A 26,630-nucleotide genomic window follows, 5' to 3' on the forward strand; every position below is an offset into this window, starting at 1 on the left:
AAAGGAGAATGAGTGTGTATTCGTGCGTGTGAGTGTACGAAACAGACTCGGTGAGAAAGAAAAAGACGCCTGGTGTGTTTAGGGAATTTAAAGATACGTCTCATATGTGTTTATATTGGATTTTTAGCTCAGAGGATCATCTGGTATTTCTACGAGGCTTTAAGTGTGTCTGCAGAATTTGCTGAAATGTGGGGAGGGAATATTTGCACAGTTCAGTAGGAAGGGGTGAGGGGGTTGGAATGCAAATGGACCCTCTGAAAGAGAAAACTCAGGTCTCAGCTCATTTTTATGCATTTTTACGCTTACTGCACTCAAATCAGTCAATAAATAAAGCTAACGCGGGAAAAAAAGAAAACAGGCAGAAAATTGTTAGTGGATAAATATGTAAATGTTCAGTGCCTCTGTGAAACATCGGCATTGCCCTCCAAGCATTTTGGGTCTGTTTGAGATGCAAACATATGACTGATCAGAGTCAGAACCTTCCTTGATAGAATTTCTCTTGAGGGGTCTCTGTGACACAACCTCTTTTTTTCCAGTCTGCCGTCTTTCTTTATCAGTCTGACCCTCCTCTTCAGATAATCTACCACCACACTTTCTCTGCAGACTTTGTCTCTCTTTGTCTCGGTGTCGTACTTTTCTTTTTCCACATTCATTAACAAGCCGTATTCTTTGTTAGCCAGCAAATTCAAATTACATGAACATCACAACGTCTCATATTTATACTGCAACCTTGAACATTACCGGCCTGATTTGATAATTTTCACTCCACCATGCAGAGTCAATGCTGTAGCCGAACATTTTGTTAATGTTGATAATGAGTGCTGGTGTGTCTTTTTTGTGCTGATGTTACAATGCCAATAAGTCCTTGATGGTTCATAGTTTCTCTGTGAATACGATACATATCTGAACGCACAAAAAGGTATTGAAACCAAGTGCACCCTTCTAAGTTCAAGCTAATAGGAACTGTGATTAAACATGCTCACCATGCAAATTAAAATCACCCAACACACTGATAAATTGCACTTCACTTGATGGCAAAAAATGACAGAAGTCTTCCCAGTTTACCCTGAAATGGATGTGTGATCTTTGAATGGACGTAATGGAAGCTCATCCAAAGATGTTTAGTTACTCTCCCCTCGCCTGCTTGCTTGTAGAAGATCTTTTAACTTTCCTGTCCCACAATAGAATTCAAGACAATGATTTTGCTCCAACCTGCCAAACAACTAAAGTACCGTAATTTCTAGACTGTTGAGCACAGCAGAATATAAGCAAAAAATAAACAAATAAATATATGTGTACTTATATATGCTGCACATGTCAATAAGCCACAGGTGTCCATGTTGTAAGATGAGATATTTACACAGATGTTACACAGAAAGGTTTTTTTTTGTTTTTACTTTTAATTTGATACATATCTGGAACATCCACAAATACGTATCGCAAATGCTTTTTTCTGAACAGTGCCTGAAACATTTCTGATAAAATAGATGAATAATAAATAACACAAGGAAAACTCCATCCATCCATCCATCCATTTTCTATCCCTGCTTTATCCTACTAAGGCTGATCTCGATTTTCATCATCCTCCTGCGCACTAAAACCATTGAGTTATCTTCTTCAGTGTCGGAATTGAAAAACTTCAGAATTTAAAGGCAATTTCATTGGTCTGATGTCCATCCATCCATCCATCCATCCATCCATCCATCCATCCATCCATCCATCCATCCATCCATCCATCCATCCATCCATCCATCCATCCATCCATCCATCCATCCATCCATCCATCCATCCATCTTCTTCCACTTATCGTCCAGTGTGACGAGGCTCAATATTTTGGCGGCATGAAGCTTGTTAGCCCCCCCCCCCCCCCCCCAAAAAAAAATCCATAAATTAGCTGCATCATTGTTTAAGCCGCAGTGTTCAAAATGTGTGAAAATAGTAGCAGCTTATAGTCAGGAAATTACAATATAAGAAAAAACAACAAACAAACAAATATAAATTCTCAAAAGACCAAAGCACCAAAGAGTGTATTGAAAATACAATGAGTGTGACCAGATATCACCTTTTTTTTTAAACACTCTCTTCATGTTGTCTGTGGAGGTTCTCATTCCTCCACATCTGTTGTATTCTTGTTGAAATCGTCTTGTCGTGGCACTTTGATTTTAATTTCTACACTTGAATCCTTTTGGATGAGGCTTCTTCAAGTGAAGAAATTCAAGTCCAGTTGCCATCACAAGAAGATTTCGACAAGAACTCTCTTTACATTACATTTTTTTTGGCTAAGACATGCTTTAAAAATACATTTATACAGGTAATTACTTTTTTCTTAACTTGTCTGTTTTATTCACATGCATATCTGTGAGACGCTGCTGCAGTGCTTGAGGTTTTAATGACATTTGAACTTCCGCCTTTCAGTTTGTTTTATGTAGGTTTGTACAGCTGCTGCTTTGGCCAGGATTCTCTTGCAAGAGGGTATTTTTTCTCACTATAGAATTTTCTGCTATTTCAGGATATCATACATGGACACTGTGAGAATATGAAGTACAGGCACAGTTGTTGAATGTCTGGATGTGAATAGAGGTCATATGGAAGGTACATCACGACCATTACATGAAACACAGGAATTAAAATATCCCTTAATCTTATGGCCAAATGAATCCTGACATCAAATAGATTTTACCCTGGTTGATCTCAAAGACAGTCTGACTCATGTCTGACTTGTAATGTCTCACTTGTGAATAGCGGAGGTCAGTGTCGGGACAATTTATGATGAGCAAAGTTGAAGATCTTTCTATGATTGGACTGAAAAAAAAAGGAAGAGTACAAATACCCCAAAATACATTTCAAGGTCTATTTCCACAAAGAATACTGGAAACATAATTAACTTGTGACCCTTTGACGGGATTCAATTCCAGTGTCCAGCCAGGACATATTCTCCTCCTGCCTGAATGTGGTCTTTCAGGGTTTCCTGGCTTTCTTTTGATGATCCAAAAACATGCAGTAACTGAGAACCTCCATAGTCTGGAGGTATGAATGAGACAATGAATGGTTGAATGTCTCTCTATATGTGACCCTGTGACTCACTGATGACTGGACCGGGTTGACATACCTCTCACCCGGTGGGATCGGCTCCATTCCCTTCACAACACCGTTTGCAGGAGGTGTCATAGTGCTATAAAATGAATGAATGAATGAATGACCAGGAGATTTGCTCAAGAGGAATATTGCAATTATTATTATTATTATTATTGTTGTTGTTGTTGTCGTTATTATTGTTATTATTGTCATTATTATTGTTATTATTATTAGGGGATGCTGGAGTCTATCCCAGCATATGCAGACAAACAACCATTCACTCACTCACACACTCATACAATTTTTTCAATGTTTTCCAACTAACCTGCTATTATTCAGCAGTGTATGCGATGACACATTTTATGTATTGCAGCAGCAGAAGGAATCTTAGTAAGTGTGTGGTTTTTTTTGTGTATGTTTGTGTGTGAGTGTGTGTGTGTGCTGCATCAAAGAAAGCTTTTGACTCTGTTTTGACTCCACCTTGACTCTTTCATAGATCAGCCCCTGGGGTGCAAGCAAGAACAGGCATTAGTACCCTTGGCAACTACAAAAACAGATGATTATCAGGGTTTGAGGTGATGATCATATGTTCTTTGTAGATGAGTGTGTGTGTGTGTGTGTGTGTGTGTGTTTGTGTGTGTATATAGATATATATGTATGTGTGTGTAGGAGAGTGAGATGATTAATACGTTATATGCTGCCTCTGAGTCGCGCAAAATACAACCTTGTTGCCACTGCACTGCTGTACATCTGGGTTGGAGCATAGATCTATAAATTCTCCTACGTGAGAAGTCTCAATATGTTTACACACACACACACACACACACACACACTCAGATACAGGTTACAGACGTACCGGACCAGTAAGCAAACATGCTACCCCCACAAAACTAATCTCCTATCTACTTTTGCTGCTTGGAGATTGTTTGACAGCCCTAAGGAGAGCTGAGAAGGCTGAGAGGGGATAAAATCAAATCTAGCTCTTGTCACCAACTCAATTCTCCAAGTGATCTTTGTGTATAAATGTGTGTGTGTGTGTGTGTGAGCGACTCACAGTTGTGCGTGTGGGAAGGACATGTGGGTGTGAGCATGCATCACCATTCCGACGCTTGTAAATTATCGCAGAGAAAAAAAAAAAAAGGAGCTTAAGGTTTTCATTAGCATGCCAAAGTTACAGAAGATTGTGATGCTGCTGCTCCTGCTTGAAATGATTATAATCCCACAATAGTTCGCCCTTCAACTAAAGAGCCCCTTGAGCCAATGTGGATTGGTAAAAGGGCTTTCACCCGCACTGGCATTAGCGTACAATGCAGGTGTTGCCATACTTTCAATGCCATGAAGAGATGAAGATGGCGCTGGGGATAATGGGATTTCAGGCCATATTTTCATGGTGTAAAGAGACAAAGCCTGGTGGGAATCAGGGTTGATCCCCTGTCTTTCTCCTGCTGTCAAAAAGAGTTTTAGCCTCACAGAGGCCAAGGCTAGGGGATGGCAGGGGGGTGGTACTCTTCACAATGTTTGCCTCCGGTCTCATATTTCCTGACTTTCTCTGTCATTTTGTTCTTTCCCTTGTTGTGTCCAAACAACTCTCCTCCATGGCTGTCACGGCTGTGTCGCTTGTTGGCACTCTGCTCATCTTATCTATTTCTCTGCTCTTGCCAAGCACTGTCATAGTGTTTTTCACCCTATTAAGTTGAATGGGCAATCCAAAATGTTACCTTACTCGTCAAAGGACCTCTATTTGAAAGTCAATACCCGTACTTTTTCTAGATTTGGCGCCTTACACTAGCTATCTCTGTCAAGCAGGTTGTTTTCTGCCCTATTTTTTTTTTGCCAAACTACCTTGCTGCTTTTGATGAAGCTTGGTGAAGCGCTAGACAAGGAAGAAACAGCCAAAAAAAAACAAACCAAAAGGTAACATAAACTACCCGTTTCTCTTGGTGGGTGTGAAACATGCGGGTTCTCAATGATTTTCTGAGTGCCTGCAATGCTTTTTCCAAAGAGTATCATCCTTGACCGGAGGGAATTTGTATTCACCCAAATATAATACACAGAGTAAGAACACAGTGTGATTGCGTGCTTTTTACTTACCCGAGCAAAACAGATGAATTAACATGTAGGAGAAATAGGTACCTTTGTTATTGCAGATACCACCGCTTTCAAGGTGCTTTTCAAAACAGTTTTTGAGAAGCAGATCTTCCAACAATCGGAGCATTTTCAGTTTTATAAAAATAAATGCAATATTTTTACCCATATGATGTATATAGATCATTCAAACTTTTTTTAACATTTCAACTTTTTCTCTTTGAAACGTTATATTCTAAGGTCACATCAGGATTGCTGTGTAAATGAATTAAAACATGTAGAAAAGGAGGGATTATCTAGCAGAGTAGGAAGGCTACTACATAAACCAAGCACTAATTCAGTTAATTTGTTTCCTGCCTTACATTTGATTGTCATTATCTGATGTCATAATATGTATCATTAATTGCGGTAAAAAAAAAAAAATTACTTATTTATACACTTATTCGTTTCTTCTTTTTTTCCTATTTTGCAATACAATCCCAGCTGCAAGCAGAACACAAACACTCGTATTGGGTTTCAATACACAATTTAATGTTGCAGTTTCTATGGAGTTTAATATCCCTGAGCGATCCCTGCACTACGGAAGTGAGGTCCCCACGTCAGTGGCGAGGGGCTGGACAGGAACAAACGGGGCTGAATTTAAATCCGTTTATGCTTCCCTCATCAGACTGTGGTAGATCCCATAAAGTCCCGCGCTCTGCTTAAGTGTCGCAGTAAAATTACGAACCGTCCGGCCCTTCACGTCAATCCACACAACCTCTTCATCATCTGTGTAAAAAGCCGTTTCCTCAGCCCAGCCCCTCGCCTCCGTTCTGCCATCATCTAATGATCAACTGCATATTCTTTTGTTCCCTCCTGGATGAACAGGCATACCGGGGTGACTCAAGGTTACAATAATTTAAAGGATACTTTTTTTTTGGCTTTTTTTTTTTTAATCCAGTGTGAGATTATATCGCTGCCATGTATCGTCACTTTGTAACCAATTTTCATTATTATGCTTTATATAAGCACGGGAGGCGTGTAGCCTTCTGTTTCGAAGCCATTGAACGGCAGATGTAGGCCGTGCCTGCTGTGCATCAGCTAAACATAAATTCAGCACAGTAAAAAGTGCACCGAGTGACCCTCCAGGCACATAGATTACAACATATGTTATGCAAATGTCGCTGAGTGGGATGTGTCATTACTGCGATTGAATTTGCCTGTTTTGTATCACAAGCATACAATTGTTAAACTTTATCACTAATGATAGTATACAGTGATCCCTCGCTGTAACGCGGTTTACTTTTCAACGGTTTCGCTACTTCACGGATTTGCATCGTGCATTGTATTCTGCATTCCGATTGGCTTAAGAGTCACTCCGCTTCTTCTCTACCTTTGCGTCAATAACGTTGCAGTTTAATATGTAAACATACGTAACAGCTTGCCAAATTTACATTACGTACGTGCAAATTCTCTTGCAATTTTGAGTTTCTCTAAAACCCATATTGTTTACAAAATGCTCTGGGCGGACAAAAGCACCTGCGGCAGGGCCCAAAAGGCAGCGGAAGATGCTATCTATCGCAGATAAAGCTAAACTTCTGGACATGCTAAGGGAAGGTAAAAGCTATGCGGCTGTAGGTCGGCATTACGGAATTAATTAATCTTCTGTTCGTTCCATAAAAAAGGAAGAAAAAAACATAAGGGCGACTGCAGCAATGTATAATAGAGTATTTAATTGTATAATAATTGTAAAAAAAAAAAATAAAGGTTTCTACTTCACGGATTTTGCCTATCACGGGTCCTTTCTGGAACGTAACCCCCGTGAAAAACAAGGGTATACTGTATTGCCATATACATGATAGTATCACTGTGGGCTTCACAAATAAGCTATTTAAGTTTATGAATCTTTGATTGTGCAATGTCATAACTGCACTTTCCGATATGTTTGTAAAGGGTCAGAGGTGACGTATTTATTGAGTTATTTCCCTTAGCAGCCGAGATAAAACTAGACAGGAATATCCCTTCTATCAGCATGTCACTTTATCTCTTGCTTCCCTCTTTTCTTCTTTCATTTCTTTACACATTTCCTCGCCAGCTGTCTTGTATGCAAGAGCGCCTGTCGTGTTTGTCTGCCGTCTCTCAGTCGAACATCTCTTTACGCCGAGAGCCCAGACGGAAGGCCGGGGCAGTTTTAAGTTTTCCCTTCTGCTTCTTCCTTCACTCCATCTCAACCCCTCCTGCCAGCGGGGTGTTTCAAACTGACGTCTTAAGTTAAGACTCTTGCAGGCAATCAAAAGCAAAAAGGGCACTTCATTTTATGTTGATAGAATATTGATTATTAATTACCTTTTAACATATTGAATATGACATCCTCGTTCATAAGGCCGGTCAATATTTAAATGTTAAAGTCAGCTTTCTTCTGCCGTGCTTGTATTCAAAATGAGCCGAAGCCAGCTTTCTCAGCAGTTTTAATGTTGGGACTAATTTTATCGAAGCAAGGTCATGACTTTTTTGGATAATAGTTTCCAGAAGTTCTGTAGTTTTGCTAGATACTCGTTGGACTGAAAATCACAGCAATAACAAGTCACACAGTATTATTTGTGTTATATCTTATTATATCGTACTTCTTTTTTTATAGAAAATGTGTTATGAATTTCACCACGTTTAATTAATGTTTCAATTGTTACTACATCTTTCTTGTACTGTTCCTCAGCGGAGATGACCTTTTGCATTTTGTCACAAAACCCAACTCACGATCGTGACTTTTGAAATTGAACAGTTATAACAAATCAGAATTTTTTTTTTTGTTTTTTTTTGCCATATTACAAATCACAGAAGGATGTTTTGAAATCATTTCTTTGAAATTCTTCACATTCTAACCTCAAGTGCACTTTGTAATATCATTTAAAGCATTTTATACTGGCAATAATAAACATATACACATCACAGTATTGATACTATAAATTTCACAAATAAAAGCTTATAACTGTAAACTGTCAGTATATAAACAAGACTTAAAGTGCAATAAAAGTCTATAGCTGCTAGACCGTCTCCTTTTTTACTGTACATTTGCTGTAACCTGGTGGAAGCTGACTGGAATTGTTCAATGGATGCAGACATACAGTAATATTCAAATCAAATTTAGATAAAAGAGTGTAAGTATAAATAAAAACAATAAAAACATCTATTTCTGGTGTTGGAGCTTTGTGAGTGAAATGCAATATTCTTTTGAAACACATATTTTATCAAGCATGGATAAAATATATCCACCTATTCAACAATACATGCAAGCTAAAAATGCATTTTTAATGCTTTTCTTTTAATGACTATCACATTTCACAGTTTTCCTTCCTGCTTGCCATGTGTGTTAAGTCAGCAAATCTTTGTAGTTCATATCAAGATTTTGCCATATAAGCATTATGTGTGACACTAGATATCAATTTCTATCAATAAAGCTATTTCAATGTTACATACACAAATCCCACCTGCATAGGGTATTTGACAAGAAATAGCATCACAAAAGACGGAAACACTACAGCTTCTTTTCCAGTTTGCTTTATTTCCTGTTTTATGTGTCTAAAGGCTCCTATGTAACCATTTATGTGGGAGTTTGTAGTTATTTGTGTGATGAAATTCTTTGGTTAAAGATAAAATTGCTCTCACTGGGGTCAGGAGTTCCAGCGTGAATCATTGAAGCAAATATGAAGCTAAAATGGCAAAGATTGAAGGCGCGAGAAAAATGGCTACATGTTTCTTCATCTACCATCATATAAAAGATGACCTAATAAATGCAATCTCTGATATGTTGGCCTCTTACAAAGCCAACCTCGATTGTTGCCTGGACACGTAGTTATATTTCTCCCATCAATCTCTCGAGACTCATTATGACAGAATGCACACTAAATTAAATAAGTTTGCATCTTATCTTATCTTATCTTATCTTATCTTATCTGTTATGTAGTTACTAAAAAATTATTTCCAAAATCTGTTTAAATCTGTGAGCAAACATTTTGGCTCAGGGGCCACATTGACTTATAAAATTTGACAGACGGGCCCAGTCAGCACAAGATACGATACATCTAAAATAAATTTAAAAAGTATTAGTTATTAGTTACATATCAGACTCGTCTGACATTTGCTTTGAAAATAAAACCAGTTTGGTTTTGAAGTTAGTACTGTTAGCATTAGCTAACAGTACATATCAGACTCGTCTGACATTTGCTTTGAAAATAAAACCATCTTGGTTTTGAAGTTAGCATTGTTAGCATTAGCTAACAATACATATCAGACTCGTCTGACATTTGCTTTGAAAATAAAACCAGTTTGGTTTTGAAGTTAGCATTGTTAGCATTAGCTAACAGTACATATCAGACTCGTCTGACATTTGCTTTGAAAATAAAACCATCTTGGTTTTGAAGTTAGCATTGTTAGCATTAGCTAACAATACATATCAGACTCGTTTGACATTTGCTTTGAAAATAAAACCAGCTTGGTTTTGAAGTCAGCATTGTTAGCATTAGCTCACAGTACATATCAGACTTGTTTGACATTTGCTTTGAAAATAAAACCAGCTTGGTTTTGAAGGCTCTGACATTTGCTTGCATTTCATGCACAAACCAGTTTTTCCCTTGTAGTTTCACTTCCAGCTCTTTTGCGTCAGTATGTCCGCAGTAAAGGTGAAATCACAAAGCTAATCTGTGTCATTCAGCTCAGGAAAATTCTCAAGTAGCTCCAAATATGAAATAATCTCCTGTTTGAGCTCCCACATTCATTGATCCAATCATTCAATCATTCACATCAAGTATGAATTCTGTACCAATCTTTGGCGGACCGGATTAATAAGACTAACGGGCCGGTTGTGGCCCGCAGGCCGTAGTTTGCCCACCACTGATCTAGAAGATTCCAGTGCTCATTGCATTGTAAGTAAATGAATGATGCCATGTGAGGATGAGGCACAGGGAAGTGTTAAATAGAGATGAACTGCAGAGGAAGAATGAGAGCACGGTGGGGTGGATGGGGGGTTTCCAGACTGCAGGAAATGTAAGAAGCTTAGTGCAGACTCAAGGGAATGAGTCTATCACTCTTGTTTGTCAACTAAATATATTGTATTTCCTGTAATATGGCTTAATTAAGTTTGTGTGTTTTCAAAAGCGCATTATATAATAAGGGCGCAGCTCTTGAGTGTCAGAGCTGCCAATTAAGCAATGTACATGAATAATTTAGAGATTAATATATGATCCACTGTAGAAGTATACAATTTCAACCTATACATCCAGTAGTTCTAAAAAAAAACCCTGGTTCTGTGATTTACTGGAAGAAAGAAAGCAAGTCGGAATATTGTGTTACATTTTATTTTCTTAAAATTCAGGAAAGATATAGAGGCATCATCCATCATCACTTTGTAATAAATTAGCCATGGCTAAGAGATACTTAGAAAAACCTCACATTTAATGGACAGAAACCTGGTCTGACAAGTTATTCATCTATTGACACCAAAAGAAACTTGGATGGTGTTTTAAATAGGAAAGGTAAAATTTAATGCTCTACAAAGATTGTATCCCTATTTCAACCTGATCTTCTTGAGCAGATATTAGAAACACTTCAACTCATTTTGATGTGTGGTATTTGACTTTTATCCAAAAAAAGGACAGAAGAAAGAAGACCGTCCTGGTCGGACTCCCGCTCTATTGAATACCTTTTTATAGTTGAGTGGATTTTAAGGCTTTTCAACTCAAATCATAGAATCTAGATAAAACATCAGCCTGGAACATTCTCAGAAAATAATTAAAATATAAGAGGTGCTCGCTATGCTGATATTTTCCAATAACTGGTGGTCAGCATAATCTGTTTTACTTAATGTTCACTCATTTTTCTTATTTCTTTGTTTTCTTTTTAATTGAATTTGACATTTTCATTGAAAGTCTTAGGAGGCGCAGACCTCTCTTTCAGACGCTCCCCCGGCATCTTTATTTTTCTTGCAGTGTCTAACCATGTCCCATTACAGTCACCTTACATTCACCTTTGGAGTTCACTACCACGCTAATATCCAGAGCTCACATCCAATTTTATCCTTGAACCCTTGCATTTTTTTGCAGGATATTATTATCATTTGATTTTTTTTTCGGTAAACAAGCTTTTGAAATTTCTATTTATTTAAGTGTTTACATTTGCCTTGGCCTGATTTGACTTGGATTGAGACTCTACACCGTATTCAGCTCTTATGAGTCTTGCCTTGCCTTGCAGTTGTAATGTAAGTATTGCATGAGGCCAATTATGTGGTATGAGATGGAGTATAAATGCAAGGCAGGTGGGGTTTCATGACACTCTTGGTGCCCGAGATCACAGATTGTTTGATACCCTTAACTCCCCTAAATCACCAAATAATTATTTATTAAATTAACACTTTCATTTCGGAGCACTATTTTATGTTGTGGTCCATGTGCTGGGTTTTTAAAATCAAGATACTGCATCAAACAACGGTTCAACGGCTCCCTAACTGAACTTGTCATCTTAGCCAAAGTGCTGATTGGCACAGAACCTGGGAGCTGTCAGTTTTGCAGCACAGGAATGCCTTACTAGAGATTTGAAGACCGCCTTAGGTCTGACAACAAATGGAGGGAATGTGTTGTCAAATTTTGGAGTTTTTTTTTTTTTGTTTGTTTTTTTTTTGAAAATAATTAGCCCACGGCAAATACATGATGTCTGCGTTGCACTGCAAATGACACAAATAAATGAATAATATTTTAAAAAAGAAATAATTCACTAATGGCTGGACCGTTTTACTTCCGATTTTTTTGTAGTTACACCACAAAGAAAAATATTTAACCGCAAATAGTGGTGTAGAGTAAAAGGATGTCGTGATGTGATGAAGCATTCCTCGCAGATCTGTATTGCCAGGATGAACTGCTGTATTTCTACAGCCTTGCTGAAATGTATGTCCATCTGAACAAGCTGATGGACAAAAATCACATCATAAATCACCTCATAAGATGCAGGGTAAATTCAATTTGTACACAAACTGTACTTTTTTTTTTTTTTTTTTTCGTGAAGACTGTAAAGAAAGTAGTTTATCGTGACTGAGTCGTGTACAAGTGATGTTCGGTACAGTTAACCTACATCTCAAGGCCCGGTGTATTTGATGGAACCCATATTGGAGGGTGGAGCTCATATTTTTTGGATAGATTCACATCAGACACAAGCTGCCAGAAGTTTGCGTAGCTGATCTGTGGGGACGCAAGATAAGGAGGTTTAGTTTAGGGGACTGATTTTTTTTTTAGAACTCTTTCATCATAGGAGGAATACTTATTTTTTAGATGGCATATTCAAGTGTTTATTTCACTTCAAGTTCACCTGATGAAAATAAAGGAAACAACTGAGGTACTGGATACATTTCTCAAGACCCCATTCTGAGGATGTGGTTCTCTAAGCCCTGGATGGGTTGGTAATCCTTGAAAAGCTGAAAACACAATGGCCATCATGGAAAAAAAAAGCTGATTATCAATCAGTCTGACACTGATTAAGAGAGATTATTCTTTCGGTAAGTAATGACGGGCACAGCAATTCCACATCTAAAGGGACCTTGACTGTGCTAGCTGTTGCAGTAATACAGAATTTAAATGCACATCATTTCTAGAAAACATTGGTGTTATTTTAGATAACCTGACTTCAGATACTTGAGCAGAATCTGTCCTTACTATGCATGGTCTTATCCAAATCTCCAGAAATCAGATGTTTGATAAAGATCTAATGTTGTATGTTCCACTCAAGTCTGTGAATGCATTTTCTTTTTTAGGTTGCCACTATAGCATTAAAAAAAATACTAGGACATACTTTTAAAGAAGCCCAAGACACAACCAGAACTAGGCAGGATAAACAAAACAAATGATGACTGATATGTCAGCTAAATTGCATTTCATGCAAATGTAATAGCCTAAAAAAAAAAACATATTAATTCAAAGCAGGTTATGAACAGATTAAATCCAGGTAGAAGCACTAATGGAACAGTGGAAGAAACACACCCATCAGCTAATGAGACTTGGAAGATGAAATGGTGCTCAGGAGATGGGCTCTCTGCCTCCTGCTCTTCCAGTGCTATAGGTGTAATGACATTGATACACAAGTTCATTCCAGTTCAGATTTAAAGGTTAATTTAGGATGCAAATGATATTTTTTTTGTTTTCATTCCAGGTTGTCTTCTTTCCGCCCAACTCAATTTAATTTACATATAGAGACCAGATAATGAAGACACTAAGTTAAATAACGATTTGTGTTGCTCGGCAAGTGCATTATCAGGGGAGGATTTCAAATGTATCTCACATCCAAATAAGGATCTTCGGGCTCGTGGCGCTCAAAAGACATTCAGGAAAGCGTTGCATTATTGTGTAAAATAACAAATGGATGAATTGAGACATGTTGGCCCATCAGGAATAGAATACTCCTGTTATTCTTTTACTTATAAATATCATTCTGGAATAGGTATGTTTTTATGTGTCAGCGGAAATCTTCTCAAGTATGGGAGGATGCCATTACAGTTGTCTACATGAAGCTGAAATTGATGCGCAAATTCCCCAAGCGGATATTTATATTCAAATAGGATTCTGGCCTCCAAACCTGCAGTCACCCTGACTTACACAACAATAAGGTGGATAAGCACAGGGACAAATGAAATATAGAATCTTAAACAATAGTCCTTGAAAACAACATTTCTCAGGAAGACCAAAAGGAGCAGAATGCACCCAGGGAATTATTACCACTTAGGATTCTATTCAGTGACTTGATAAGGCTTGTGCAAATTGAATAAAGATCCAAAAAAATGAGAAAAAGTCTGGCAGATAGCTTCCATTGCTACCAAAAAACAGGGCACTGCAAAGCCAGTTTCTTAACAATAGTTACAAGAATGGTAATATTGTTGTTTATATCATTCATTACATTTAATGACATTCTTGCTTTGGAGAAGAGAAATCTCATTATCATTGCCTCAAAACCAGTACAAACTTATTTCCTAGGGAAGGTGGTGATTCACTTTGTCAGTGAATATTTTACCTGATATTGGTACAACTATACTAAGCAGATTAAAATTGTTAAATAATAAAAAAGAAACATGATTATTAGAAAAAAAAGAAGAAAAGGTGTTCCAGACTACTAGAGCAAGTTTAAACAAAGTAGAAAGGCTTTTCTGGATTAAAATTTGAATACACAGAGAATAAAAGCTTTGTAGACATGATAATGCCATAGAGGTGTGACTGGGAAATAGAAAAAAAAAAAGAAAAATAATAAAATATCTAATTCACAACACTTCCTACTAGTGAGTGCTTTATATTGTCTGCTATGTAAAAACATTACTAGCAAGAGAACACAAGGAAATAAAGAAATTGTTAAAAGTAGAGCAAAAGTTTAATGAGGACAAAGAAGTGAAATAAATCAAAATATGAGCTTCAAAAATTCTTCAAATTTATTTGTATATATATATATATATATATGTGTGTGTGTGTGTGAATTAATGAATGTGGCAGCCACATCTAAATATTTTTTTAATGATGAGCATGTGACAGCTGTCATGTTTGTGATGGATTATTTACTGTCTGACACTTTGTATCTGCGCTTCATGTGTCGTTTGATTGACAGTGAGCAAGACAAACGTAAACACTGAACTTCACCACAAGGTAGCAATGATTAAACAGAGAAGAAAAAAAAAAAGTTTCACTAAATCTTTTTTTTTTTTTTTTCCCCCACTGTGTGTTTAGTGTGATGATTTGTGATGGGTGAGTTTTGTTCTTTGCTGTGGTTTATGATAATGAGCTGAGGCATAACAACTAAAGTCGGCTCGCTATCATAAAGTTAATTCCGCTCAACAGGAAGGAGAGTTCCCATTGTGGTTGTCTTGGAAAATAGTTCATTTTCATTACCATATTTTTCTTTTTCATTTAAGAAATGCGAATGAAAAGTTAGACCAAACAAACTTTTTAACATAGCACATTCGTGACAAGGGAAGCTTATGCCACCTTTCATTCTCGCATGTAGCCACCAATGACGCCCAAGCAAATTAAACTCAGGCTAACTGGTTATGAAACTCTGGATTACTTGATGGGGTTCTTTCAGGCACTAAGAGCTTGTCCAAAATGCTGAGTGCAAGCTAAAATCAAAAAGAGAAAAGAAACCAAATCCACTTACTTTGCTTTCTTTCAGTGAGGCCTATGCTAGTTTTGAATAACCGTTGCTTTGCACGAGTCCAAATGCAGCAGGTCCAGATGGTCACTAAGTAGGTCAGTTGTATTAATGAAGACCGACACATTCAAGACCAGCGTCTTCCTACCTCATGTTAAAAACCTTTTTTAGTTCCTCTGTCTGTCAGAATTAGTATGTTCTTTTCAGATCGCATCACACTCTAATGGAGAATAACTCAACTGTGCTATTTTTTGAATTGTGTCTTTAAAACTCCATTTGATACTGGGTTCATTATAGATTTAACTCTCAATATAAAATGTAAAACATATCTTCATATAATCAACAAAGCACACAGACAGGTAGTGTTGAAAGTATATTTAATTTATTTTGTATGTTAATGTCACATCCCTCAATCATAACGGGTTGTCATTTTTTTGTTAAAAAAGAAAATGGTCCAAGAACCTTGATGGACTATATATAAAGTAAGTTGCAACTCTGGGAAGTGCTGTTCTTATTTTTTGTTTACACCATACTGAAAATTCAATTGTATTGGATGACGTTAAAATTGTTTGTCCAGAGTTTATGACTTTGCACATTTTAACAACCAGTCTAAGAGGTGGGCCTGCGATGAGGATTTGTGACATCGGAAAGATTCAGCCAAGCATAGTCCTAGTATTCCGAATGTCCATCTGAAAATTTTGATAAAACTGAATAAATTGGTTTGCACTTTTTGTATAAACCCCATTTCAATCTGATATTATCACCTTCCCAGTCCCAATTGTCACCTACTTTGTCACAAATTGTCACAACCAATGGTCACACCAATTGTTACAAATATGTGTGTCCTGGGAAGGGACAGTCACATTTGACATATTATACATAAAGAGGAGTTTCTTTCTTATTATTTTTTGTGTGTTTTTTAAACTCTGCAGCCTGTATATATTATATCTAATGCCGCTCATTGCCGGTCTATTGTATTGTTGTACTAAAAGTGCAACATGAGACCAATAAATGAGGCCCTTGAATATGTACTGTGTATGACAAAGTGTAATATTAAATACATCCATCAGGACCAACTGAAAACTGTATTGGAAATTATTCTGCTAAATCTAAAAGGCAGCTTGTCAGAATCAGACACATCGCTCCATTTCAACTTGTGTCCGGCAGCTATCGGACTGAGCCAACAGGCTACTTGGAAATAAATATGTTGGCATGTGTGTGTGCAAGACCGCCCTGCAGAAAGATTCATGACCTACTAATGTTGTCATTCAGCTTTACTTCCTCGTTTTTATTTTATTTTTTTTACCTCTCTCTACCTCTGATCGTGAACAGCCGTTTAAATCTTGTCACTTTACGGCTGCGTTGATATTGGACACGGGAGTTAGTGTGAGTGAAGGAGAAGCAGAAGATGGGGTTAAACGGAGGCAGATGATTCACTGTGGCGACTCATGAAGGGATAAACAGAAAAGAAAGGAAGAAGAAAATATTATTTAATACCTTTACAATCAGCATCTGTTAAGCCAAGACCTTGTGTGTTGATGTAAGAGTAGTTTGATTGAAAACTAGCACCCTCGATACCAGGCTAACTATTGTCACGGGAAAGGAATAATAATGTTAGGTATCAAGGTCCTGACCCATAATAGTTATTAAGGTGCTTCCCTTTTTTTTGAAATACAGGATGTTGGTTCATATTCTTACTCTGATTTGTTTTGGGTAGCATACACTAATGATGAAACTACAATCTTACCATTTTATTTCTGGATAAATTAAATTCCCTTTTTTTTTTTTTCACTGAAATGAATATAAAAGTTAAGACAGCTTGAAGATAACTGGATTGTACGCCTCATCATTCCTCTATTATCAGGTAAAACTCGAAATTCTTTTCCTTCTTATACAACATTTTCTTTAGTGTAAATTAAGTACATTCAATGATCCTTGCCACAAGTAGATCTAATTTTAAAAGTTTGCTATTTTTCAAAATTCTTGTGCTCCTTAGTAGGAAACTTTTAAGCAATTTCAGTACTTCTTTATTCCTTTGGTGATAATAAGGGATGAGGGCGGCACGGTAACAATTCTGAAGGTCCCTGGTTTAAGTCTAACTGGAGGCCCTGCTTTTTGCGGTTTAGATGTTTTCCCCGTATCTGCGTGGAATGAGAAAGTGAACGGACATTTGTCTCTGTACGTCATGTGAACGAAAAAGTGCATGGTTGTGTGCCTCCGCATGTGGCCTTGTGATGGACTGGCGGGCGAACCCGACCTCTCGTCCAATAAGAGCCGGGATCGGTTCCAGCGCCCCCGACAACCTGAGTCCAGGATAAACGGTATAGATAATGAATAATCAAACCGATTTCTGTTGTAGCTTTATGGGAAACTTGTGCATGTTGTAAAACAAAATCGAGCGAGCGCCACCGTGGCGTGGAGTTCGATCCTGACATTAAGTCCTCTGCATCCAGATTGATAGTAACGCTCTCGTTTGTAAGTGATCCCGGCGAGTCGGGCTATGGGCGGCGGAGGCCAAACTACAGTTTACAGCTGAATACATTCTGACCCCCAGTGTGAACTGCATTTTAAATACATGTTTAACAGCGCAGAAATCTCCCCACTGCAGAATCAGTCAGTAAAACGGCTAATGTTTTTGTGATCCTGAACTATATTCACCCCCCGCTAAGGAGCCTGATGTCTTCACTGGGTAATACATAAATTATGAGATATTCCTTCAAGTATCTCTCTTTATTAGAGTCACAAATGACTTTAATTAGAGTCCACTGTGTCTCAAAGGCCCAAAAGGCATCCATGGCTTCGTGACAGCCAACAGGAGTGTGTTCATCCTGCCTAGCAATAATGACTCCACCTGTCAGAAGACACAGTGGGTCACATATTGGTGGCTGACACTGCAACTTTTATCTGATTAAATTGTAAGAATGGTCGCGTTGGACACCCTACAGGACACGCGCCTTATGTTCCAGCTTTTCCCTCTGATTAAGCTCTCCTTCAGATTTATTGGTCATGGGAAATAATGGGAAACACAGCGAATGTAGAAGTTTTAGGCCATTACTCATGGCTTTTATTGGCAGGGGCTCTCGCTGGAACCGAGCCAGTGACCTGCACAAAGGACAAAGCAAGCAACGCCTCTCCTGGCTGCTGGCAAAGAACAGTGTGGCAGTGAGGGGGTGTCTGTAAGAGCTGGAGACATGGCAGCAGTGCATGTAGGTGGTGCGAGAATACAAGGAAGGAAACGGTTTAATAATCTTTGGGAGAATATCGCCAGTGCTTCAAAAACTGACCTCAAAACCATTTTTAAACAAAACGGTGGTATATGTACAGAATGTATACTTAATGGTTAAATCCCATTTCAGAAATACCAATGCATCGAGTGTTTCTCCAGTATAACAAGCGGATTAATTGAACTCGGGTTTTAATACTTAAGCCATCTTGCTCGGCTCTCAAATTTCTGATACGCTTGAAAAGTAAAATTATTTAATGGCAATTATTATTTATTTAACTTCTTGAAATCTTTTTTAAATCTTGAAGTTGACAACAAACGGTCAAATATTCGAAAACAACTGATTAAAATGATTGGACAATGAAAAAAATCAAGTAAAAGCGATTGTTTTTACCAGAGAATTACAAAAGTCTGATTGTATACGCCGCATTTAATTGAAAAAAAAAAAAAATGATGTAAAACAAATAAAAATTATTTCTTCATACATTAGTTTTGCTCTAGCCCTAGTTGAGGGTCTTATAAGCTGTTTGAAATAAAAGAATACAACCAGAATCTATAGAATCCCACTGACATAATTAATAACTGCACAGCTAACATTATTATTGTGTGCATAAAAATCTCAATGAGACCTTATTATGCAGTGTGCGAGGGTTTTATTCTTGTGATATGCATTATGAAATTAATATTATCCATGATATATATTTTCAGAAAAATTTGCACTGACTTTGAGCCATGAATCATTCTGTCTTAGATGTTGAAATCACCCTCCGCCCCCCTGGAAAAGGTGGTACTTAATACTAATTCTTAGCTCAGAGATTTTAAAATTCATGTCATGTTTTAGAAGGGCAAATTAACATAATTTTTCTGAGTTAATTTTCTGTCAAAAAGAGAAAAAAAAAAGTATAAATATAGATATCCACTTTACACAGCTCATTTAGTAAATAAAACTAGGTATATGCCAGTAGTTTACTTGTCAAAGTTAACAGGTTAAAAAGATGTTTGAAGTCATCTGTGGCTTTTGAGGAACTTTTACAATGTCTGACAAGGGAAAACGTGAGACACTCGAGAGATGCCATCAAGGTTATTGAGCTGCATTAGGATAAAAGTCACTTCCTGTGCTTTTGCGGCTTGAACCTTCAGACTAAAAGGACGGATATGTCTTTTTTTTCAACCTTTTATCTGTCTACACATTTGTGGAAGGCAATGTGTGTCTCTCTGGTTCTTTCTTTCTTGTTCTCTCACTCTATCTATCAATCTCCTATACTCATATATATATATATATATATATATATATATATATATATATATATATGAGTGAACAAATATATATAAAAGAAAGAGAGAGATATATAATTTGAATGGAAGATTCAAACAATTTCAATTAGGTGATGGAAAAGAATATTTGAGATAAGTAATAATTTACACAGGCATTTATGGAGGATTCTATTGGGACTAAATTTAAATAATCACTTGAAATTGTTTGAAGGTTTTAATATCATTTCGGTGGTATTGAAAGAACGCTTGTACAGATTGGAAAGCATTATGTGGTATTGCATCACATTTAAATTTTAATATCTGAATTAACATTTGAATATTCCTGGCTGGTGAGTGAGTTCTGACTTTTAAAATGAAAGGTCAAAAAGGCTTTTGCAGATTTATTTCTATATGGTCCCTCAATAGCCCTACAGATCTGTGAAATTGAGGTGTTAATTGGATTACTTCCTTTTTTTTTTTTTTTTTTTTACATTTTTCAAATACGCAAGGATGTGATGAATCATAAGGCTGTTATGGTATTACATTCATTTTAAAGTTTACCTGGTCCTCCTCCGTAGCCTTATGTATTAGTAATAAAAAAAAAGTTCTTTCTGAGACGAGAATGGGTCTGTGCACATTGCGGGCTCTGTCGCTGTTACCTTTTACCTGTGCCTAAGCTCTTTGAATCAATGTAAATAACTATATCTTTTTCAAAAGACCACAGCGGCTTGCTATAGAGGGTCATATTTGCTGCTGCACCCATAGGACTGACAGAGCAGTCACAGTTCCTTCTTTCTATCATCACGAGTTGACACAGAGATTTGGTAACATGCCTCCCCTGTTGATTGGAGGTATAAAATAAGATCATAGCTTTTTCCCAAATTCCCACCTTCTCTCAAAACACCATGCGGGCCTGTGTTATATCTTTATTTATTTGTCTCGCAGTTCAAGTCAGGGCAGGTGAATAGCAAGACAAATGAATGTAAAATGGATCAACATGTATTGGTGCAATGTATTTTTGTCACCCTGCACAACTGGAGACTACATAGCCTTGGGCAAATTGCTTCAAGAGGTTGTACTGTTGCAAATGAAACTACGGTCCCTGCAGTTTAGTCCAACTCACTTGAGCATAGACCAGACCCATTCATTGAATCAAAAAAAAAAAAGACTAAAACAAAAATCACCCCTTGTCAGATGGAATGGGACATGAAAAGTCTTCAAACAACTGAGTAAGTCAATTGGCTACAAGAAAATGTTTTCAATGAGATCAGTCATGTGTTGGATTCTTCTCATGCAATGATTATTTGTTACACAAATTGCTGGCGCCATCATCAACATGCTGTGGTATAAGTGTCTCTCGTATCATGTGTTTGGAAAGATGGCAGCCTTGAGTAATCGTTTCATACGGTACATGAAATCAAAGAATAATTTCCGAGCGTTTCCAACTCATTCCCGGCTAGGCTTCATGGGCATACGACTATATTTAGTCCAGGACACTTCTGCTGAGTTACATAGACACATAAAATTATGTTAAACATGGAAATAAAGCCCACACAGTCACGAGGACAAGTGGTGTACAGTCTTCCTACCCTGATTCCTTGTCTAGGTCAAGTCTCTCTTAATTGGTATCGATGCAGTGGATGAGTCACAATATGGGGGATCAAGCAGGTGGTGTCAGTAAAGGAAAATACTGATAAATAATTACAAGTGCAAGGCTATAAACAAACACAATGGCGCATGCGATAGAGGCATAGATATTAAAAGACATATGCACACACACAAACACACACACACACACAAAAATGCTTGCACACAAATGCGCATGCTGTCTGTGTGGCGCACATAGCAGGTTTCAGAGATGACATCAGCTAATTAGTGCTAGAAGCTGCAGGGGCCAACCTTATTGAAACTGCATTGACAGCTTGGAGTTGCAACATCAGTCGTCCAATCAAATCTTCTAGATCTATTAAAAAACACACTGGTGGAGGTATGAAACGCAAAAGTTACCCCAAGGAGACGATCCCGAAGCCACTCATTCGGTTTACCGTGCGAGAACACTCACTGACCTGCAAACACTTTCATTCTTAATTTGAATTCCACGCCCTCAGGATGCCATTCACTGGTTAAATTGCTAATATGCATAAAACAGAAACAATGGTAGAAACTAGATGGTATGATGCATGATATTGTTTTCCTTGTATGTTTTTTTTAATAAAAGAAAACAATCACTCTTAATTCTATAGTGATCCTGCCTTGGGGAATAAAATCCCAATATTCTTAATACAACACCGCAATCTACCCAGCAGGAGCATTTTAGGAGTTTGCCAATGCATCGATTCCTTATATATAAAATATGATATAATAATAATCGGCTACATGTGTAATAGGTTTCAGTGGGTATTGAATATTCTAGGATAATGAGGCAGAGGCCAGGCTATCTCAGGCCCATTGCTTATTTCAATAACCCACAGGCATTACTCATGGAAAATCCTCTGCACTTTTTTTTTGTGCCTGATCTGTTCTGACATCACAGAATCTCTAGCTAGACTGTGCTTTTTGTTCATTTTTGTACAGCGGCTACCGGTTGAAATGCTCACGGGGTTGCGGAGGTGCTGAAGCCAATCCCAGCTGACCCCGCGATGGTCACCGGGGAATCACAGGGCCGCGTAGAGACATGCAAGTCACTCTCGTACACACTTCTGGAGAATATGGGCTTTTCAATTAATCATCCGCATGTGTTTGGAAACCGGAAAACTTGGTGAGAATCCGGACAGATGCCTGACAAAGAAAGCCCCTGGTCACGTCCAGCAAGGGAGAGCTGGAAAATGATCATCACCTGCAGTTTTGTGGGAGCAGTGGAGATCATGCAGAGGGGAGATGTTTTCTAGAGACTTTTTTCAATTGTTTTTATTTTTAATTTTTCTTTAAGGTAAGAATCTAGCTGGTGTCACAGACCTGGGTAGAATACAAGCGCAAATATGTGAATAAATAAATACAACTGGTTTAAGACCATCCTATAAAACTAATCCCATAACGTGGGAATATGAAAGTTAATAATCTAAAACTTATACAAGGAGGCCCTTTAAATATAAAAGATTGAAGCGCATATGGTATTTTTTTCACATGCAGGCAAACCAATTTTTTAAGGTCTTCCAAAAAAAACAGAAAACTAATTTTATTTAATAAAATACCCCTTAAGTGAGCAAAAAAAAAAAAAAAAAAAAGAACGAAAACGCTCTCATTTTGCGCACCTTGAAAGAGGCGCGAAATAAATTAACCAAATACTTTGAATAAAAAAATAAAATGAAAATAAAAAAAACACGGCTACCAACGCGACGTTCACGATTTTGGCGTGGTGCGTGAGCGGCAAGAAAAAAAAAAAAAAAAAGATGCTGAAATTTGAAGAGAGCAGCAGGAGGAAGGTGGGAATCAGCAGAGAGGGAGAAAGTGCGTGCGTATGAGAGAGAGAGGAGAGAGAGAGAGAAAAAAAAGAGAGAGAGAGAGAGAGAGAGAGTCTGCAAGGCGACTTAGTTGGCAGTGTTTCCTCTGCCTCTCCAGCAGTGGAAGAGCTGTGCGTAACATGCAGCGGAGAGTAGTGATCGCCAGCTGCGCGCCGCAACGCTGTGGACCGCTGCTGCTGCTGCCGCCGCCGCCGCCGCTGCCGCCGTGCGCACTGGAAAACACAGACACCCGCCGCCCCGCCGATCGCGTCGTGCGGGGGACCACCGCATACTGCTGAAGAACCAGGAGCGAGGAGAAGCGGCGGTGGTGGTGGTGGGGGGGGGAGAAACATGACATCCCCCCTGACGGCATTTGGGGGTTAAACCCACCACTCGGAACATAAACCACCGCAAAGCAAGTGCGCGCATTGATATATACATTTTTTAATGCAAATTTTACGGGAATTCCAGATGTTTTGATCTGAAAATCATCAACTGGACTTAAAAGTGAAGGATTTTTTTAATTTTTTTTTTCCACCCCTCCTGGAGGTGATGACTGTTGCCTGACCCGCAGAGCATGAGTGCCGGGGTTCCAGCGCGCTGAGGTGGAGCGTCCCCCCCCCTCCTCCTCCTCTTCCACCTCCCCCGCTTCCCCCCCTCCCTCAGTCCGCCGCGAACCCTCCGCCGCCGCTGCCGCCGCCGCCGCCGCCGGGATGCAGCTGCTCCGAGTTGCGTGGGCGCTGACCGGAGCGGCGATCTGCTGCTTTCTCATTCTCCTCATTCACTCCCGCCTGCTCAATGAAGGTAACCGCGCACAAACCGCGTGTACGACACTCTCTAGAACGTCAAAAGTTTTTTGTTTTTTTTTGTTTTTGTTTTTTTCGCTGCAACTGTGACTGCTGTGCATGGATGAGTGCCGCAACCTGCGAACGAACGCCGACTCTTATTTTTAGTACTATTATTGTTATTTTTTATTAATTTTACTCATAGATTAAGTGACACTTTCCCACGGGGGGGGTCGATCGATCAATTCATTCGTGGAGGAAGTTATTGCACAGGGGTAAAAGAAACAAGTAGAGGCGTAAAAGAGGCAGTGTTTCCCCCCCACCACCCTTTTCTCCCTTTTCCTGTAGAATACTTGATTTGCTGTAAACGTTTTCAATAGATGGCACTAGAGTCTAGCTTTAGGGTAACATGGAGGTCAAGCTCCTCTAATGTCGTTGTGTGTTACCTTGGTTATTGTGCCCTCCTTCCTGCGTTGAAGCAGGGGATAAATGTCGATGCCCATCATCAGTCACTCTCAGGCTTCATCTCCCACACACTGCCTCTCATCACATCCATGCTCCATGGATGAAGCAGCCTGCAGACATGGCTCCACTGGAGGATTTTTTTTTTTTTTTTTTTTTTTTTTTGGAGGAGGAGGAGGAGGAAGGAGGGGGTAATGAATTGAGCGGACATTCAGCTCAATAAATGGCATGTGATTTAATTATTCTGGCATTCAGCAGAGACAGAATCCATCAGAACTTAAGTGATGTTTCAACGTGGCAGCTCATTCCCCCGGAACAAGCCATTAATTTAGCTCGCAACGCGGCATAATAGACACGGTAACACCTTTCTACAGGGGGGGAACTCAGGCATGTTCAAACTTCTTCGTCAAACGGTATAACCCGAGCAATCATTGTTACGTTTGAACCCCGGCTCTGAAAAACATCAGTCTGTATCCCTTTTCAGAAGATGTACACCGCAGGGCAAACAGGGGCTCTTTTTTTTTTTTTTTTTTCCACTTAAGAATGCTCATGTGTTTCCTTTCTACTGGTTGCTCAAGTGTGGCTTGGAATGGCCAGCCATCTGCTGTCTGCCTCCAACCCCCCTGTGCAAATATTCAGGTCAAGCAGTAGCAAACACTCTCCACTCACCGTGGTGAGTCCACTGTCGGGTAAGAGAATGCCCAACCGTTCTGAGGGGAGGAAGTAAAAAAAAAAAAAAAAAAAAAAAAAAAGGTTGAAAGCTAGCCAAATGGAAAACAAACTGGAGTTCAGGATTTTTTTTTTTTTTTTTTTTTTTTTTTTTTTCTGCTGGCAAATGTTCTGAAGCCTTCCTTTGGAAGTTTATTTTACTTTGACACGGTAGCTCTTTCCACATGGGTCAAAAAAGATGCTTGTGCGGCCACCTAGCAGTATAAAACTGCTGCTCGTGGCGGTGTTAATGTGAGGGGCCCTAATTAGATTCAGGCCATCAGCACTGTTGAGTTTGTTGACAAGCAAGGCTATATTTTTGACCTTCACCGCAGAGCTGTTTGTCTCTTTCCCGTTGTGACTTTATACCGAGGTGTTTTTCCTCTAAGCTTGGATTTCCTTTGCTTTCAAAACTTGACACTAACAGCCTCTAACTTTGAGAAGAATGCCCCCGGTCAGAAGACGCCATTCGTGTTCATTATGGTTGACAAGGTCCCCATTGAAATCTACTTATTAGAGAGGCCGAGGAAGAGTCCCACAAAGGAGGGCTGAGAATATGCTCACTTCATGCTTTAAAGAATGGCCAAGGTCAAAGCCATCTGTAAGGGCTAATAATAAGAACTGATAAAATGGATTCAAAGGACTGCATTAGTGACAGTCTTTTGGGATGAGGATAATGAAAGGCATGCACAAGGGGCTTAGAAACCCAACAGAAACCTTTTAATCTCGCCTCACGTATTCCTTCATAAATAAGCATGATGATTATATGGTTTACGAAACACGGTCCTTCTCACGTGAAGTAAATTTAAGCAAAAATAAGAATGAAAAAGAACGTATTTGAGACTCATGGCTCAGACTGATCGTCCTGCATGGGGTGCAGGTGTATGACTTGTATGACTATGTGAAGATAGTCTGCCAACTTCCCAAGTCATGGCGGTAAATGTGTCTCGCTTGCTAGCCGGAGGTTCGGGATGGTTGTTTTGTCAGTGGGAAATGCAAAAGGAGGACACATCATGCCACCCCTCTGCCAGTTTGTATATTTTCGAATTGTACACCTCATTGCAGCAGCTCTCCTGTGTAACGTGACATTGGAGATGTCTGGGAGGGCAGTTTGGGAATGTTAAAACATTATGCATTGCATGGAGCTCGAATGGATTTAGCACCATACATTTCTCACATTGTCCACTTCAATAATTCAGGCAATGGAGCAAATCCCATTTTCTCTCCAATGGCTGAGATATTTGTCACATGGCAATAGAAAGGCTGACATATTTGTCGGATGGTTTCTTCTAAAGGAATTCTCTGATGAATCCAGGCCAGGGGACATGGTAAAATAATAGTGTCATTCCAAAATGAGATCAGGATTTGTCACATAGTGATTGTAATTTTAGCATGACATTGAGGAAGCCTGCGGGTAACAAATAAAGAGCAAGTGCTGTTTTTTTTTTTTCTTTT

The 26,630-nt window shown here is 38.7% G+C and overlaps 1 protein-coding gene across 5 annotated transcripts in view; it reads left to right on the top strand.

Annotated features, from left to right (window-relative positions):
* The window catches only part of LOC147234190 (chemokine-like protein TAFA-5), a 167,055-nt gene that overhangs the window by 40,323 nt on the left and 100,102 nt on the right, over nucleotides 1-26,630 (top strand). For 2 of the 5 annotated variants that reach the window (XM_086147001.1, XM_086146999.1), the window contains exon 1: nucleotides 23,348-24,024. The exons of the other annotated variants lie outside the window; for them this stretch is intronic. In XM_086147001.1, coding sequence (XP_086003127.1) covers nucleotides 23,934-24,024 — 91 coding nt within the window. In that variant the 5' untranslated portion in view covers nucleotides 23,348-23,933. Of the gene's footprint in view, nucleotides 1-23,347; nucleotides 24,025-26,630 lie in introns of those variants that run through there. 5 annotated transcript variants of the gene reach the window in all.

Source organism: Fistularia commersonii, chromosome 5 (assembly GCF_037954325.1).
Source record: "Fistularia commersonii isolate RoL2024-O1a breed Wild chromosome 5, RoL_Fcom_v1.0, whole genome shotgun sequence".
NCBI lineage: Eukaryota > Metazoa > Chordata > Actinopteri > Syngnathiformes > Fistulariidae > Fistularia > Fistularia commersonii.